At 42.9% G+C, this 17,000-nt stretch overlaps 1 protein-coding gene across 1 annotated transcript in view; it reads left to right on the plus strand.

Moving 5' to 3' along the window:
- The window catches only part of LOC124553874 (something about silencing protein 10), a 184,529-nt gene that overhangs the window by 24,373 nt on the left and 143,156 nt on the right, over nucleotides 1-17,000 (plus strand). The window contains exons 2-3 of the mRNA XM_047127877.1: nucleotides 1,066-1,207; nucleotides 7,877-8,045. Of these exons, the coding sequence (XP_046983833.1) occupies nucleotides 1,066-1,207; nucleotides 7,877-8,045 (311 nt within the window). The remainder of the gene's footprint in view (nucleotides 1-1,065; nucleotides 1,208-7,876; nucleotides 8,046-17,000) is intronic.

The following is a 17,000-nucleotide window of genomic DNA, read 5'->3' on the forward strand; positions in this document are numbered from 1 at the left end:
TAGAAAACGAGTCCTTGTGGATACACCAGAATGGCTAAAAGACTGAGGACTATGTGGTCTCAAAAATCCAATGAAAATCATGAGGTGAGACTTACTACTGTTTGAGAACATCAGGCTGTAGCTTGCTCTTTTGAAAGTACTTCTGAAAGCGACATAACTCTGTTCGAGAGTGTCGTGCATTATCTCACTCCTCAGAACCCTTAACTCAAAGTGGTTTAAAGATACTTCTCTCCAAAGTAACATCATAGAAACTGAAATTTTAATGGGAAGTGGCAAATGCGAGCAAGTTTTTATTCTCGAATTTCACTTATTACTAACAATTTACGATTTCACATTAAATGTATACAGTTTCCAGTGAGCTTGTATTATGCTGTGGCTAGAAACAAAGCACACAGCCAGACACTGCATTGAGTGCGTGGATCTCACTGTCAGTAATTTTTTGCACAGCCAGCTCTATGTGACACACTGTTAGTGAAGCAAACAAGCTCTTTGTTTGTATCCCCAATTATACTACTTCAGATCTTGTATACAAAGAAGCTTATAAGTAAAAAATAAATGCTGCGTAGCTACAAATAAGTACCTGGGGTATGCTGGGCTTCTCAGCTGGCCTGCAATAATTGTAAGGGGCTCCTTAATGTACAACACAAAGAGCATGTGTCTCAGCACATTTCCCTGGAGAACACCTGAAGTTACTTCTACATCTGTCGATGATTCCTCCATCTGAGATAACGTGCTGTCCTCTCCCTGCCAAGAAATCTTCAACGTGTCCACAAATTTCATTTGCTAGTCCATACAGTCAGACTGCTATAAATGTCTACATTTGTGGGGTGAGTACATTTAAAATCATTGACTAGAAATTCTGCGTATCACCTGTTGCTCGAGTGACTGGAATAGAAGGCTAAGGGTGCAGGGAGACTACAGTACTGATACGAGTACCGTCTGCTGTACAATGTGCTGATTTTGCAGTTAGATGTAAATGTTGTGAATATAACAGTATTGTGGCAATTTATTTCTGAAGAATCCACAATTTTTTGAATATTCTGTGTACACTACTTTATTCCACAGAGGAAAGAAATTGGATGCAGATCTGGATGTGGAGTTAGAGGAGTATGAGCCATCTGACTCTGAAGATGATTATTCTGAAGATGAAAAGCTCTTGTTGGAAAACGTCAGGAAGAGGCCGAGAGAGTTTGATGATGAAAGTGAGGTAAGTTTGGGAACTTTTTCCTTTCTCCCCTTCCGCCTCCACCCTCATTTTTTGCCATTGGCAAACTTGGAACAAAATCTTTATAGTTGAATGAAGAATAGACGAGAAATTCATCCTATATACAAACTTCAGTGTAGAACTAAATTCATCAGACAAAATTTTATTCATCCCCTAATCTCTCTGTTTCTTCAAATTATGTTCCAAACTAGTATTTTTTTTATTAATGAAAAATTTCCTATAATGCCATAATCAATGACTTTACATATAAGGATAGCTTTTGAAACTCAAAATAACGAGTTAAAATCCCGAGTATACTCATGCATTGGACTTTGACTAAAATATCCTAAAACTTAGTATTTTTTTTAGTTTCTGTTTGGATGTGGAGTTGAACTATATATTTCACGATGCTTTCCTGTAAACAGACATCTCGGAGGAGCTGTGTGAACAATAGTGGACGTATTTATCTCGTAACATTGGTGAACATTTGTCTGTCAGCTGACAAACTGTTGTCACTTTCAGTCTCTAATGAAGTAACATCACATTCTTTTTCACTTCCTGGGTTGCTAAATTCAATGTCGAACTCAGGGCCACTGTAACCATCTTCTGCCGGAAGCACTGTCTGAAAAAAAAAATACAGGGTGAGTCAAAAGGGACTGTACAACTTTGGAATGATATAGAAATTTATTGAGACAACTTACGGAATTGGTAGGTATGTCATTTTGTAGCAAACAACCCCAAGTTTGATTCACATAATGCGGTAGTAGCCCATTTTGCCACCAGGAGCGCCAGCATAGTGCACAGTTAAAATGGCTACTTTCACTGGTGTGGAGTGTGCTCACTGTGTGTTTTGGTTTCATTAGACAAATTCTGCAACAACTGTTTGGCATAAATTTTACATCGAATGCGCTGAATAACCTCCAAGTAGGCTTACAATTTAGTGTCGGTATACAAACTTCGTTGAGACAGGTTGTTCACTACGACACGAAAAATTGCCAGGTCGCCCTTTCTTCTTCATGGAGAAAACTATCACTCGTGTTGTATATCTGGATATGCTCAAAAACTTTTTAATTCCACAGATCAAAGAAAATGGCCAAGTTGTGATGGTTTACTACCAGCAAGACGGTGCACCACCTTGTTCCCTCACAGAAGTTCAGAGGTTCCTCAATAATCACTTCCCTGGTCAGTGGATTGGCCGTGAAGGACCAATCGCACAGCCACCTGGCACTCCAGACTTACCACCACTGAATTTCTTTCTCTGAGGTTTCATTAAAAACTATGTGTGTATTCCTCTCCTGTCAAACAGTTTAGTCGACCTGAAAAGTTGAATCTATGCTGCTGTCGCACAAGTTATGCCCGATTTTACGCAACTAGTGGGGTAGGAAATTGATTACCGGTGGGATGTTTGTTTTATCACAAATGGTCGTGACATCGAGCCAAAATGACACCTGACACTTTTATGTGAAACTTAAGGTTGTTTGCTACAAAATGATACATCTACCAATTCTGTAAGTTATCTCAATAAATTTCTATATCATTTTAAAGTTGTAAAGTCCCTTTTGACTCACCCTGTACACGACAGAGGTTGAAAGTGGACATTTTGTTGTCAAGCATCCGAAGCTATACATGGTAAGGGCAATAGCTAGTGGCAGCCGGCTCAACTAAAACACGGTAGCCAGACTAAAAATGCATGACAGATGATCTCTAGTGGCTGAACACTTACCTATCAGTGTTGAAACAGATACAAGTGAGGTTTTATTTATTTCCCGAAGATCTGTTCTTAAGTTGCAGTAGTATACGTGGGATTTTAAGTTTCTGGCAAAGTAACAGAAATTGAGATAATTTGGGATTTTATATTGAGTAGTTCAAAGAGAACAGTGGTCACTTTGGAGTGCTGTATTTGATTTAGAACTGGTGTCAGGAGGCTATGTGACCCTCCACTGCTGACGCATGCCTTGGCTGTGAAATGGTGTGTGTGTGTGTGTGTGTGTGTTGTGTGTGTGTGTGTGTGTGTGTGTGTGTGTGTGTGTGGGTGGGTGGGTGTGCACGCATGTGCCTTTCCACTGTAGGCCATCAGTGCAGGAAGATGTGGAGATGTGAAAGAACAACAAAAAAGCAGCTACTGTGTTTCACCATGCTGGTGACCACACTGCGAATTTTGTCACCTCATCTGTAGGTCTACCACTATGTGTACGCAAATTGTGAGCAATAATGTGCTGAACCTCTTTGACAGGGAGTTAGTACACTGCTGGCCATTAAAATTGCTACACCAAAAAGAAATGCAGATGATAAACGGGTATTCAGTGGACAAATATATTATACTAGAGCTGCACATGTGAAAACATTTTCACTCAATTTGGGTGCTTAGATCCTGAGAAATCAGTACCCAGAACAACCACCTCTGGCCGTAATAACAACCTTGATACGCCTGGGCATTGAGTCAGACAGAGCTCGGATGGCGTGTACAGGTACAGCTGCCCATGCAGCCTCAACACGATGCCACAGTTCATCAAGAGTAGTGACTGGCGTATTGTGACGAGCCAGTTGCTCGGCCACCACTGACCAGACGTTTTCAATTGGTGAAAGATCTGGAGAATGTGCTGGCCAGGGCAGCAGTCGAACATTTTCGGTATCCAGAAAGGCCCATACAGGACCTGCAACATGCGGTCTTGCATTGTCCTGCTGAAATATAGGGTTTCGCAGGGATCGAATGAAGGGTTGAGCCACAGGTCGTAACACATCTGAAATGTATCGTCCACTGTTCAAAGTGCCGTCAATGCGAACAAGAGGTGACCGAGACGTGTAACCAGTGGCACCCCCTACCATCACGCCGGGTGATACGCCAGTATGGCGATGACGAATACACGCTTCCAATGTGCCTTCACTGCGATGTCGCCAAACACGGATGCCACCATCATGATGCTGTAAACAGAACCTGGATTCATCCGAAAAAATGACGTTTTGCCATTCGTGCAGCCAGGTTTGTCGGCGAGTACACCATCCCAGGCGCTCCTGTCTGTGATGCAGTGTCAAGGGTAACCGCAGCCACGGTCTCCGAGCTGACAGTCCATGCCGCTGCAAACGTCGTCGAACTGTTCGTGTAGATGGTTGTTGTCTTGCAAATGTCCACATCTGTTGACTCAGGGATCGAGACGTGGCTGCACGATCCGTTACAGCCATGCGGTTAAGATGCCTGTCATCTCGACTGCTAGTGATACGAGGCCGTTGGGATTCAGCACAGTGTTCCATATTACCCTCCTGAACCCACCGATTCCATATTCTGCTAACAGTCATCGGATCTCGACCAACGCGAGCAGCAATGTCGCAATACTATAAACCGCATTTGCGATAGGCTACAATCTGACCTTTATCAAAGTCGGAAACGTGATGGTACACATTTCTCCTCCTTACACGAGGCATCACAACAACGTTTGACCAGGCAACGCCGGTCAATTGCTGTTTGTGTATGAGAAATTTGTTTGAAACTTTCCTCATGTCAGCACGTTGTAGGTGTTGCCACCGGCGCCAACCTTGTGTGAATCCTCTGAAAAGCTAATCATTTGCATATCACAGCATCTTCTTCCTGTCGTTTAAATTTCGTGTCTGTAACACTTCATCTTCATGGTGTAGCAATTTTAATGGCCAGTAGTGTATATGTACTTTTAATGTCCAAAGAAACCATGTATGAGCTTTTGGGGATGGATAGGGTAGTTAGTTTACAAATGATATTTGAGTCATCAGTCTTCCTACTGGTTTGATGTGGCCCACAATGCCTCGCTTCCCCTGTGCAGTGCAGCTGGCGTTTGCTGTGGCCCACCTGGGTGGCCCTGTGTTGTGCTGGCTTGCCGGTAAGCCGTCTGCTTCTTGCCTCGACAGTATCTTGCTTTTGGGTCGAGTGTCTCACTTTTGCTTTTTGGTTGTAGGCGAATACTCGTTACGTGACACTAAATGTTTTTCATTGCTTAACTTTTTATTCATTGACTATCCATCCTAGAGATATTATGTTTTTAATTATGATGGTTGACCTTTCTATATTCTCTGCCACATTGTTTACAATGTTTTTTTTAAAGTACACTTGTGTTTTTATCTGTTGTCGTAATTAAGTGCTTATGGCTCTGGCATTACTTTGATGTAATGGGGTTGAAGCTCTCTCATTGATTATTTCTTACTGTTCAGATATGCACCTGATTTGCCTAGAAGCCATACAACCAGAAGTGCTTAAGAAAATTGGTTGAAGATACAACTGTCTGTGGAGTTCCTGCTATAAAAGATTGGAAACGTTTCCACAAAAATGGACAGAGTGTTAGGAAAACATAAGATAAAACTGAAGTTTTGTCCTCCATCAAAATTCTCTCTGTTTCTGGGATCTGTTTATGCTGACAGAGCTGTGCGAGTCAGGTCTTTATAGGACTCTGGGCGAGTGTGGCGTATCTTATATAGGGCAAATGACACACCTTGCTCGAGAACACATTGTCGAACACTGGTGACGTACTCACCTCCTCTGAGCCGAAGAGTTCACTGTCACCAAATATTGTACTTCTCCCGGTCATTCTGTGACATACAGTGAAACAAAAATAAGGGCCCACATGTCACACTTTTGGGACTTCATTATTAATGATTGTGTGGAAATATGGCTGAGGCACTTATAAATTGTGTCACTGAAAAATTTCACGCTGTCGTAAACTGACATGGGTCGCAACATACTTACTTAGAAGTCACACTCAGATCAGAGATGACACTGAATTTTAGGTTATCCATTTCTCGTTACATGAGCAACTGTGTACAGGAGTGAAATGGCACAGAATGACTCGGGTGTTAGGCTACGGAAGTAGCTCTGGTGATGATGATAAGGAAATGAGACTCTAGGTTGGCTAGCTGGTCTGCTTTTTATTGCTTCTTTATGTATTTGCAGTGAATGCACAGAAGAGCACAGACACTAGTTTGTAACTTCAGAAGGTGTAAGAGATATAACAAAGCTTACTAGTTTCTCAAATAAACTACCAGAACAAATGGTTACCCAGCCTACAGCTTTGTTAAGATTTGGGTAAACACAGTAGTGTATGATACTACATGCCCGAAAACAAAGGAACATCAGATTAATCCTCAAGATCCATGTCGGTGTACTCAAGAAATGGCGGATGTGATGAATTGTAATCGTCCCGTCATTTCGTGACATTTGCGTGTAATGGGGAAAATTTAAGAAATGGTGTATTTATGCTATCATAAGAAAATTAAAGAAATGGTCGAGCCCAAATTAAACAGTAACTCTCTGCACAAAGGCCTGCACACATCCGCAAAAAATAATGTTACGCGTTTGGTGGAACAGTGACGGTGTTATACACTACGAATTGCTTTCCTGATGTATAATCGTCACTGCCAACATTTATTGTCAACACTGAGATGTCTTGCAGACACAGCCTGAGAACAGTGACCAGGAAGGCTGTGTGAAGTGATGCTACTCTACAATAATGTGCACCTGCATTCTGCTAGGCTAGCAAAAACACTGTACAGAAGTTGGGTTTGAAAGTCATTCTGCACCCACCTTATTCATCTGATCGTGTGCCCTCAGATTTTCACCTGTTCCAGTTCCTATGAAAGAACCTTCAAGGAACAGCTTTTCCAGGTGAAGACGTGTTCCAGATGTGGCTCGACAAGGTCTTTGCTTCAAAACCACGTATTTTCTATAGTTGCAGATTTGAAAACTGAGCCCATTGTGGCAGCCTGTTGTACATAGTGAAGGACAGTATCCTGTTGATGGCTAAAGCCTCTGTTGTGTGGGTCTGTTGCATTTATTTAAGTTACGTAGAAACTCTAGGAACTTATGCACCGACCCGATACGCACGGGCGAGCTTTGCAAGTCCTCCTTAGTGTGCAAGCTTAACTGAATATAGTGCTCACATACATAGGATTTGCTGTAGGTTGTTAGTCATCTGAGGCTGCTCAAACTAGAACTCTTCTCGGTCTGGAAGTCTGCCGCTCGCTGGAACACTGCCTCGCTCGTCATTCGAGGGCCTCCGTGTACGGCATTTAGGGCTGTTTGCTTACAGATGGGACAGGGCTGCATCACTTTTTACCTCCAATTCGCAATCGGTGAGCTCGAAATCAGTGGTTTCTCAATGTGTATGACCTCCTAACGGACTGACGAAAGTGGCTCGCACTGTATACCTCTACCTAAGTTACAGGACTTATAGCTCATATTCGTACACAGAAGAGTTTTCCTTTATTGTCTGGCAAACTTTCACGAACCGTGGCGAGGGGCCTCAGACCTCAGACTGCACGGCTACCCCGCACGGCCACAATGCTGGATAGAGAGTGCAAACAAAATCTGTGGATGTGGACAGCACCACGTCTGTACCCGCCGTGTCCACATTTGCACCGTGACGTAATATAGCGAATCCTGTGGAGTATAAAAGAGGGAGCATCACCAGCTCACGACAGCCAGTTTTAGCCCCAATGATGACAATGGAGGTAGACATTGAAAGCTTTGAATTTTATCTGAATTTGACACAGAAAGTAAACCGAGAATTTTTTTACACAAGGACTCTGTCGCAAAAAATTTTGTAACCAGATAATTTAGTTGATGGTAGGCCCTCCCTTATTTTGTAGTAGAGCAGTATTTATACCTGTCATCTCTCTCGGCCAGCAGTGCAGAACCTGTCTGTTTATTTGCAGGAAGAAGTGCTCGGAGTAGCTTCTGACGATGACGACGATGACGACGAGGGTGACGGCATGGCCAGTGACCTGGACGGCGAGCAGGACGACGACTTGCCAGACGCGAAGGCCTGGGGTCGCAAAAGGAAGAATTTCTACAATGCGGACTATGTGGACGATGACTATGGAGGTGAGTTCTCTTCTGGGCAGGCTTGCATTTGTCAAGTTCACCAGTAGGTACTGTATTGAGAGGCACGCCAGGTTTGGAATTGTTTTCAACACATTAAATTTGAGTTTGAAGGATGAAAACTGCCAGTTATTTTGTTTTCCTTCTGTATGTTACACTTTCCTTTAATATTCTTTCTTTCTTTTTTTTTAAACCTGCTGAAAAAGAAAATTGTAACATGTGAAGCACCAGTCTTATATTTCAGGAGCGTTTTTTCAAAACACGATAATCACAAAAATATGAATTTTTGATGAAATGAATTTTTTTAAATATCTTACTCCAATACCAATTATGTAAATGGAATAATTTAACATTTACGCAGCTTTTTTAGTGTATGTTTGACTTTTTTACAGTTTTCATTGTTTATTTCAGAATAGAGGGACAAAGTTTCCAAGATTTTTTTTCCTTTTTCTTTTCTTTTCTTTTCTTTTCTTTTCAATGATGGATAAATGCAAAGACAGAAGTTAAAAGTTTTGTTAACATGCCCATTCAAATTGATTTTTTCCATTTCTTTTTTATCTTTAACATTAATTTCAAAGAATGCTTCTTTATTGTTTATTGTGTGTAGAAATACAATAATGTACTGCTATATAACACTTCAGTATCAAACTTTTCCATAATTTTTTCGTAATCATAAATGCAAAATAGCAACAGATGACATTCAGATACAGCTCAGAATACTGGCTACAACAATACAAAACTGTAATTCTATTGATCACTCTGAACAATGTCCTTATAAAACTCATCTGCTCCTTCTAGTGTTTTAAAATACTTCATTACCTATTATGGAAAGTCCAGGATGGAATGTAACAATACGAAAGAAGGAAAGTTGCTACTCACCATATAGCGGAGATGCTGAGTCGCGATAGGCACTAACGTCACTCAGCATCTCCGGTATATGGTGAGTAGCAACTTTCCTTCTTTGGTATCATTACTTGATAAGTTTTAAGACATACTTTTTCTTTTCCGTACTGGCCATGTTGTTGTTCTCCAACATCTGTGCTTTCATCACTTCTTGACTGCAGTTTCTGGATCTCTGCAGCTCGCCCTGCACAGGACATGCATTATAAGTGTTCAATATTGACCACAGTAACTTCTTCTTAACCTTTTCATAAGCTGAGTAGTTATGTTGAAAGGCATCTTAGATCGTAGGGCTTTCAGTGCACTGGGCTTGAGATCCTTTGCAGCTCAATCTCTGTTTAGTATCTTGACAATGCCATATTGATCCAGTACTTTATATTATGCAGTCAGTAAAAGAATATCTTCCTTTTTCCACTAGCCTTTATGCACTCTACTACTTTGTCAGCTTATTAAATTTTCTGCTTTCTTCCGTGAAGGCCATTACCTGTGCACATCGTTATTGTATTTTGATTTTGACTGGTACAAGAGTCGGAAAATAATGAATTTCATTTGGACTGTTTTTTGGCTGGACGCCTCTAGGTTTCTGAGAAAATACGGTAGAACAGCAGATACTAGGTTACATTCTATTGGTCTTTCCGTTTCAAGCCAAGTGTAAGAAGTGGTCCTTTCCTTTGTGTGTGCACAGGAATGAATCATAATAAATGAACTGTAAGCCAGATCAGTCTTGAATAGAATACTTCACGTAAGAAGAGGTATTGGCTAATTCTGTTGTATATCAGAATATATATTAACCACATTTGCATTGTGCTTTTTCGTTATCTGTAGAAAATCTTTGCACAAACTTTGTGCAACCTGTAGTTTATTATTCATTGATTCCTGTTCACTGTATCTGTTCCTTTCGAGCATCCGTCTTTGGACAGGCCTGATGTTGCTTGGTACTGTTGAGCCATCTTTTTTCTTTATGCTTTATTGAAAACATAATCATCCTTTTTGCTTCTTTCTTGATGTTCCTTTCCCCTGACAAAACTGGCTTGAAGTAAGCAATAATCAGAAGTTAATGGTGCTATGTAAACCACTAATTTATTTCTATTCTTGGTTCTGGTGGCAAATGTTTGCCTATAGTTATTTTTTCCTTCTTTCATTCTTTGCAGAAAACTCTATCACATTATCATTGAAAATGATGTCCTTCATTTTTATTCTCCCTTCAGATCTCTCAGAAGCAAAGCACAGCTTGCCTTTATTCATTTTCGCTGTAACTGGCTGAGAGCAAATATTGAGTTTTACAAAAACCTGTAGTTTTCAATGCCGTATAACAGCAGCAAATATCAGCTGTATCTACATCTACACTCTGCAAACCACCGTGAACTGCATGGCAGAGGGTAGATTCCAGTGTACCAGTTAGTAGGGTTTCTTCCTGTTCCATTCACATATGGAACACGGGAAGAATGATTGTTTGAATGCCTCTATGAGTGCAGTAATTATTCTAATCTTATCCTCACAATCCCTATGTGAGTGACATTTAGGGGATTGCAGTATATTTCTAGAGTCATCATTTAAAGCTGGTTCTTGAAACATTGTTAACAGACTTTCTCAGGATAGTTCACGTCTATCTTCAAAGAATCTTTCAGTTCAGTTCCTTCAGTATCTCTGTTACACTCTCCCTTGGATCAGACAACCTGTGACCATTTGTCCTGCCCTTCTCTGTATACGTCCAATACCCCCTATTTGTCTGCTCACCCTCACCTTCTGCTGTCACCAGGGCAGGCATTTTGCAACCTGTTGCTCAACTTCCTCCTCTCTTCTGCTGTTTGGTGACTTCAATGCCACCGTCCCCTTTGGGGCTCCCTACACCCCTGTCCGAGAGGCTCTCTCCGAGTAAACGTCTTCAGCCAGCTCGATCTAATCTGTTTGAGCACGGGTAGACCCACATTTCTTCCCAATTCCACGCACTTCTTTTCCCACTCGTGCATTTCTTTCTGTCCCGCTCGGCTTACTCGCCGTCTCGAGAGGTCTATTCTCTCCGACACACACTCGAGTGAGCATTTGCCCCCGTGTCATTTGTTTTCCAATGCCCATCCCAACTGTGGATCCAACCAAGTGGCAGTTTCCCAAGCTGACTGGCAACTCTACTTCTCAATGGTCACTTTTGACAAACGTCATTTCCCTGCTACTGAGACCAGGTAGAATACCTTACAGACGCTATTGTTCCTGCTGCGGAATGTTCGCTATCTCGTACCTCTTCGTCGCCGTGACGTGCCCCCATTTCCTGGTGGACTGAGGCGTGCCGTGATGCACTCCACACGCGGCGACAAGCTCTTCACATTTTTAAACACTGTCACACAATGGTGAACTGTATTAATTATAAACAGCTACTGTGCAGGGCTGCTGCATTTTCAAGGATAGCGGAAATGCTAGTTGGCTTTCTTTTCAAAGCTCTTAACAGTTTTACTCCATCTCCTGTTGTTTGGTAAAATCTCCGTCGGGTTTCAGGAACCCCAGTTCCCAGTCTGACCGTAGTGAACAATGTTATTGTAGACTCTCTCGACATCTCCAACTCCTCGGGCTGATATTTTGCAGACATTTCGGTTTTCACCCACTGTCATCCTGCCTTCCTCCCTCCGAAACAGGTGGCGGAGGCAAAAATGATATTTTTCTCCTCCCAAAGTCGTGAATGCTACAAAACTGTGTTTACTATGAAGGAGTTTAAATGTGCAGTCTCTTCATCCTGGTCATCCGCCTCGGGACCAGACGGTGTTCACATTCTGGTATTGCAACACCTATTTCCTCAGAGCCTACACTTTCTCCTCTATACGTGTAACTGCATTTTGACAGATGGCACATTTCCCAGTCGCTGGTCTGAGGCCATTTTCGTTCCTGTAACTAAGACTGGTAAGGACAAATACCTTCCTTCCAGCTACTGCCCAATGCCCCTCACCAGTGACGTCTGGAAGGTGACGGAGTGTACGATTAATGATCGGCTAGTGTTGTGGCCGGAGTCTCGGAATCTCCTCAATAATGTCCACTGTGGATTCCTTCAGCACTGCTCTGCAGGTGATCATCTCGTCACCTTGTCCACTCGTATTATGAACATTTCTTTGTGTAAGTGCCAAACTGAGGACATGTTTTTTTGATTTGGAGAAGACATATGGGACCTGCTGGAGGAGAGGTGTCCACCGTATTATGTATGAATGGGGCTTCTGGGGTCGCCTTGTACGGTGCCTCTTACGTGAGGAAGACATTTTTACCAGTTTTAATAAATTAGTGTCTCTTATTGATGTATTCACAATAGTTAGAAAGTGCTGTAGTCCGTAGCTGGCCATGAGTCGGAGAGCATTTCCCACACTGGCTGGCTAGGTGACGAAGCGACCATGTGTCGCGCGTAGCGGGGTGGGGTTCAGCGCTGGACCGTAGCAACAAGCGTTAGCCTGGGAAATATATGTGACGGGAAGTACCGCCATCTTGGCGCCAAAGTCACCGTTAAAGTCATTTATGACAACATGAATACTAGGAGGAGCCTCTGGATGTTTAAAACTATTTATCATAATTTTGCCTCGTTAAAATTCACACCCGTTCATTAACAATTGCATATCTTAGTAAGTACAAACTTGATCGGAAATCCACGAATTGTGACGAAACTAGTAAGAGATACGGACTGTGCGCCAAAGTCGGCAGTTGGGGTTTAGAGTTCTTCCTGTCTTGTCCGATGGTAGCTGTGCTCTCGGTTACGAGTAGTTTGTGACACGAAGGTTTCATTATTGATCTAATAGGAATAAAAGTGATATTAGAGCATTCTGAATGTTAATTTCGAGTAAATAGATACCCCAAAGTTGATCGACAGCAATTTCAGATAGTTAGCTTCCACCGACAGAGATATCCGATGCGCCAATGAAGAATCTGCACGGGGCGACATTTATGAGAGCTGCACCGCGCACAGGTAGGAGGAAATCCGACGACACGACCCACCGAGGCAGATCGAGGAAGGTCCGACTTACACTCGCAAATTCCGGGTGGAAATGATGACCAGTCATACTGTACGTCACATATACCACACTCTACGGACTTGCGGCTAAGCTGAGTAATAACAGTATCAGTTTAAAAGTGAGGGGATCTTGCAGCCTGCTCCTTTTTATCTTGGAATTTTTAAGGTACATATGTGCTCAGCTCTGTCAGACATATTTGTGCAAGAGAAGGTGGTGCCCCAGGGTCCTGTGCTCAGCGTCATTTTATATGCCACAGCCATTGACCCTATTACGGATTGTCTCCTACCGAGTATCTCAGGCTCTCTTTTCGTTGATGACTTTGCTATCTATTTCAGCTCTCAGCAAGCCTTTCTACTCGAGAGGCGCCTCCCGTGGTGTCTCGATTGTCTCTACTCGTGGAGCATCGACAGTGGCTTATACTTTTTTGATGACGAGACTGTCTTCGTGAACTTCTGGTGGTGCTGGGAGTTTTTTCCCCTGGCCCTTCCTCTTGGCTCATTCCTCCTTCCTTTCATTGATGCACTGAAATTCTTGGGACTCATGTTTGATAGGAAACTCTGTTGGTCTTCCCACGTCTCTTACCTGTCAGCCCTTTGTACTCGCTTCCTCAATGTTCTACCTCCCCCCCTCCCCTCCCCTCCCCCCCCCCCCCCGTCCCCCCTCCCCCCCACCCGGTACCTGGTCCAGTCTGTATACCAATTAGGTTCCTTTTGGAGTATGCGGATGCATTAGCTCCATACTTAACAATCATATACAACCGTTCGCTCGACGAAAGATCCGTACCCAAAGACTGAAAAGTTGCACAGGTCACACCAATATTCAAGGAAGGTAGTACTAGAAATCCACTAAATTACAGGCCCATATTGTTACCGTCGATATGCAGCAGGATTTTGAAACATATGTTGTGTTCATACATTATGAATTACCTCGAAGAAAATGGTCTATTGACACACAGTCAACATGGGTTTAGAAAACATCGTTCCTGTGAAACACAACTAGCTCTTTATTCACATTAAGTGATGAGTGCTATTGAACAGGGATTTCAGATCGATTCTGTATTTCTGGATTTCCAGAACGCTGTACCACACAATCGGCTCGTAGTGAAATCGCGTGCTTATGGAATATCGTCTCAGGTACATGACTGGATATGTGATTTCCTTTCAGAGAGGTCACAGTTCATAGTAATTGACAGAGAGCCATCGAGTAAAACAGAAGTGATTTATGGCGTTCCCCAAGGTAGTGTCATAGACCCTTTTCTGTTCCTTATCTATATAAACAATTTGGGAGATAATCTGAGCAGCCATCTTAGGTTGTTTGCAGATGACACTGTCATTTATCGACTAAAAAAGTCATCAGAAGATCAAAAGAAACTGCAAAACGATTTAGAAGGAATATCGGAATAGTGCGAAAAGTGGCAGTTGACCCTAAATAATGAAAAGTGTGAGGCCATCCACATGAATGCTAAAAGGAACTTCGGTTACACAGTAAATCAGTCTAATCTAAAAGCTGTAAATTCAACAACATATGTAATTATCACAATTACAAACAACTTAAATTGGAAGGAACACATAGAAAATGTGGGGAAGGCTTCCAAAGAGTGCATTTTATTGGCAGTACACTTAGAAAATGTAACAGACCTACTAAGGACACTGCCTACACTACGCTTGTCCGTCATTTTAGAATACTGTTGCGCGGTGTGGGATCCTTACCAGATAGAAGTGACAGAGTACATCGAAAAAGTTCAAAGAAAGGCAGCACGTTTTGTATTATCGCAAAATATGGGAGAGAGTGTCCCAGAAATGACAAAGGATTTGGGCTGGACATCATTAAAAGAAAGGCGTTTTTCATTGCGACGGAATCTTCTCATGAAATTCCAATCACCAACTTTTTCCTCTCAATGCAAAAATATTTTGTTGGCACCGAGCTACATAGGCAGGAACGGTCACCAAGATAAAATAAGGGAAATCAGAGCTCGTACAGAAAGATACAGGCGTTCATTCTTTCCGTGCACTATACGAGATTGGGGTAATAGAGAATTGTGAAGGTGGTTCGATGAACCCTCTGCCATGCACTTAAATGTGATTTGCAGAGTATCCATGTAGATGTAGATGTAGATGTAGATGTAGACCTCACGCGGAGCGGATCGGACAATCCTCCTCCGTTTATACTGGTCCCTTGTCCGTTCTAAACTGGATTGTAGATGTGTCGTATATTTATCCGCACATCCCTCTATCTTACGTAATCTTCAAACCGTCCACCATTGTGGGATACATTTGGCCATTGGTGCCTTTTGTACTAGTCCCGTTGAGAGCATTTGTGCTGAAGCTGCTTACTTGCCATTGTTGTGCTGACAGGATGTCCTCCTCAGTCATCACACAGGCAGACTGTCTTCTGTGCCCGGCCACCCATCCTGTGCTCCTTTTTTTTGACGATTCCCTCGACAGCCAGTACGGACTGCACCCGCCTTCTCTGTTGCCTCCCCGAGTTTGCTGCTTTGACAGCTTTGCTTTACACCCTCTGCCACATTCCTCGTGGGCACGAGCTCTTCACTGCCCCGGCTTCGTGCCGAGGTACCCATTAATTTCGGACTCCATTCACTTCCTACTGTAAGGGATCTGGGAGATGTGTTATTTTCTACCGGATTTGTCGATACCAAATCTAATGAGGGAGGTTGTAAATGTTTTCTTATATTTTTGTCAGAATATTTTTTGTGAATTGTAATTTGCCTTATTTTATGTTAATTTGCTTATATATTCGAGAGTGACAGCATATCGATTAATATTAGTAGATGTGACAAATAATATCAAAGAGACTGGTTAGAAGTGGAAGCTCGTGTGTCGTGTGAAATGTCCTTGACGCTAGAGTCGTCTTTGACCGTGGTCAGTAGGCAGTGAACACTCGGTGTGTGACGGTGGAACAATGTACGGGTCCCTGTTATAATAATTTGCAAGTGACCTGCAAAAATGAGTTATTCTACTACTTTTTTATATAAACATCAAGAAGGAAGCACATTTGGAAAAATGGTATTTGAAGCACCAAAAATGAGGCAAACGCATTGAACCGGGACATTTCTGCAGCCGACGAAACAGCATTATGGAATACTTTCACTAGACGACTCAATCCAACACAAAAAAGTCAAATATCATCTCATAAATATCCACGGAAAAGTGAGTACTGTCACGAAATATGCTAAATTCAAGTATATAAAAATAGTGAGCATATTTCACTACGGACATTACTCTGAGCCGGTGCATCGCAGTGAGTTTCTCACACTTGGCACGTGGCTCGCAGACAGTGTCTCCGTCTACACCGACAGTTCCGAGACCGACCGTGGTGTCGTCTGTGCCTTCGTACTCGGTGACGATCCTTTTCGATATCGATTTCTCGACTGGCACTCGATATTTTAGCACGGAGCTCTACCCCCTTCATCGGGCCACCCAGTACATCTGGCGACACGGGCTTCCCAACTGTGCCATCTGGTCAGATTCTGTCAGTCCTTTCCAGAGCCTTCACATGCTGTACTCAGCCCACCCTTTAGTATGACGGATCCGAGACTGCCTCCAATCGCTTCCTGTGGAGAGAGCTAATGTAGCGTTCCCGTGGGTTCCCACTCACGTCGGCGTGCCAGGGAACGAGACTGTTGATGCTCCTGCAAAGGCTGCAGCTCTCCTCCCTCGGCCTGCCAGTCATTCTGTTCCCTCGGGCGTTCTTCACACGTTGCTGTCTGTCGGCACATAGTATCACTTTGGGGTGCACAGTGGTCTTATCTTCAGGGGACAAGCTCTGGGACGTTAAACGTCTCACAATAGCGTGATCGACTTCCTCTCGGCCCGCATGTCTTGCGGAGGTCATTGTAGCCCAGTGGTGTATAGGACACTGTCGTTTTAGTCACAGCCATTTATTAATCGGCAACCTTGTCCCACTCTGTGCCTCCTGTTCTTAGCCCTTGACAGTGCACCAGTTTCTGGTCCGGTGCCAATTTTCTAACTGTTTATGTTTACTTCTGCAGTTGCCGTCTGCTGTGTCAGTTAGTGGATGACACTCATTCTGTGAATCACTCTTTCTGTCGCCACAGCGA

Source organism: Schistocerca americana, chromosome 11 (genome assembly GCF_021461395.2).
Source record: "Schistocerca americana isolate TAMUIC-IGC-003095 chromosome 11, iqSchAmer2.1, whole genome shotgun sequence".
Classification (NCBI taxonomy): Eukaryota; Metazoa; Arthropoda; class Insecta; order Orthoptera; family Acrididae; genus Schistocerca; species Schistocerca americana.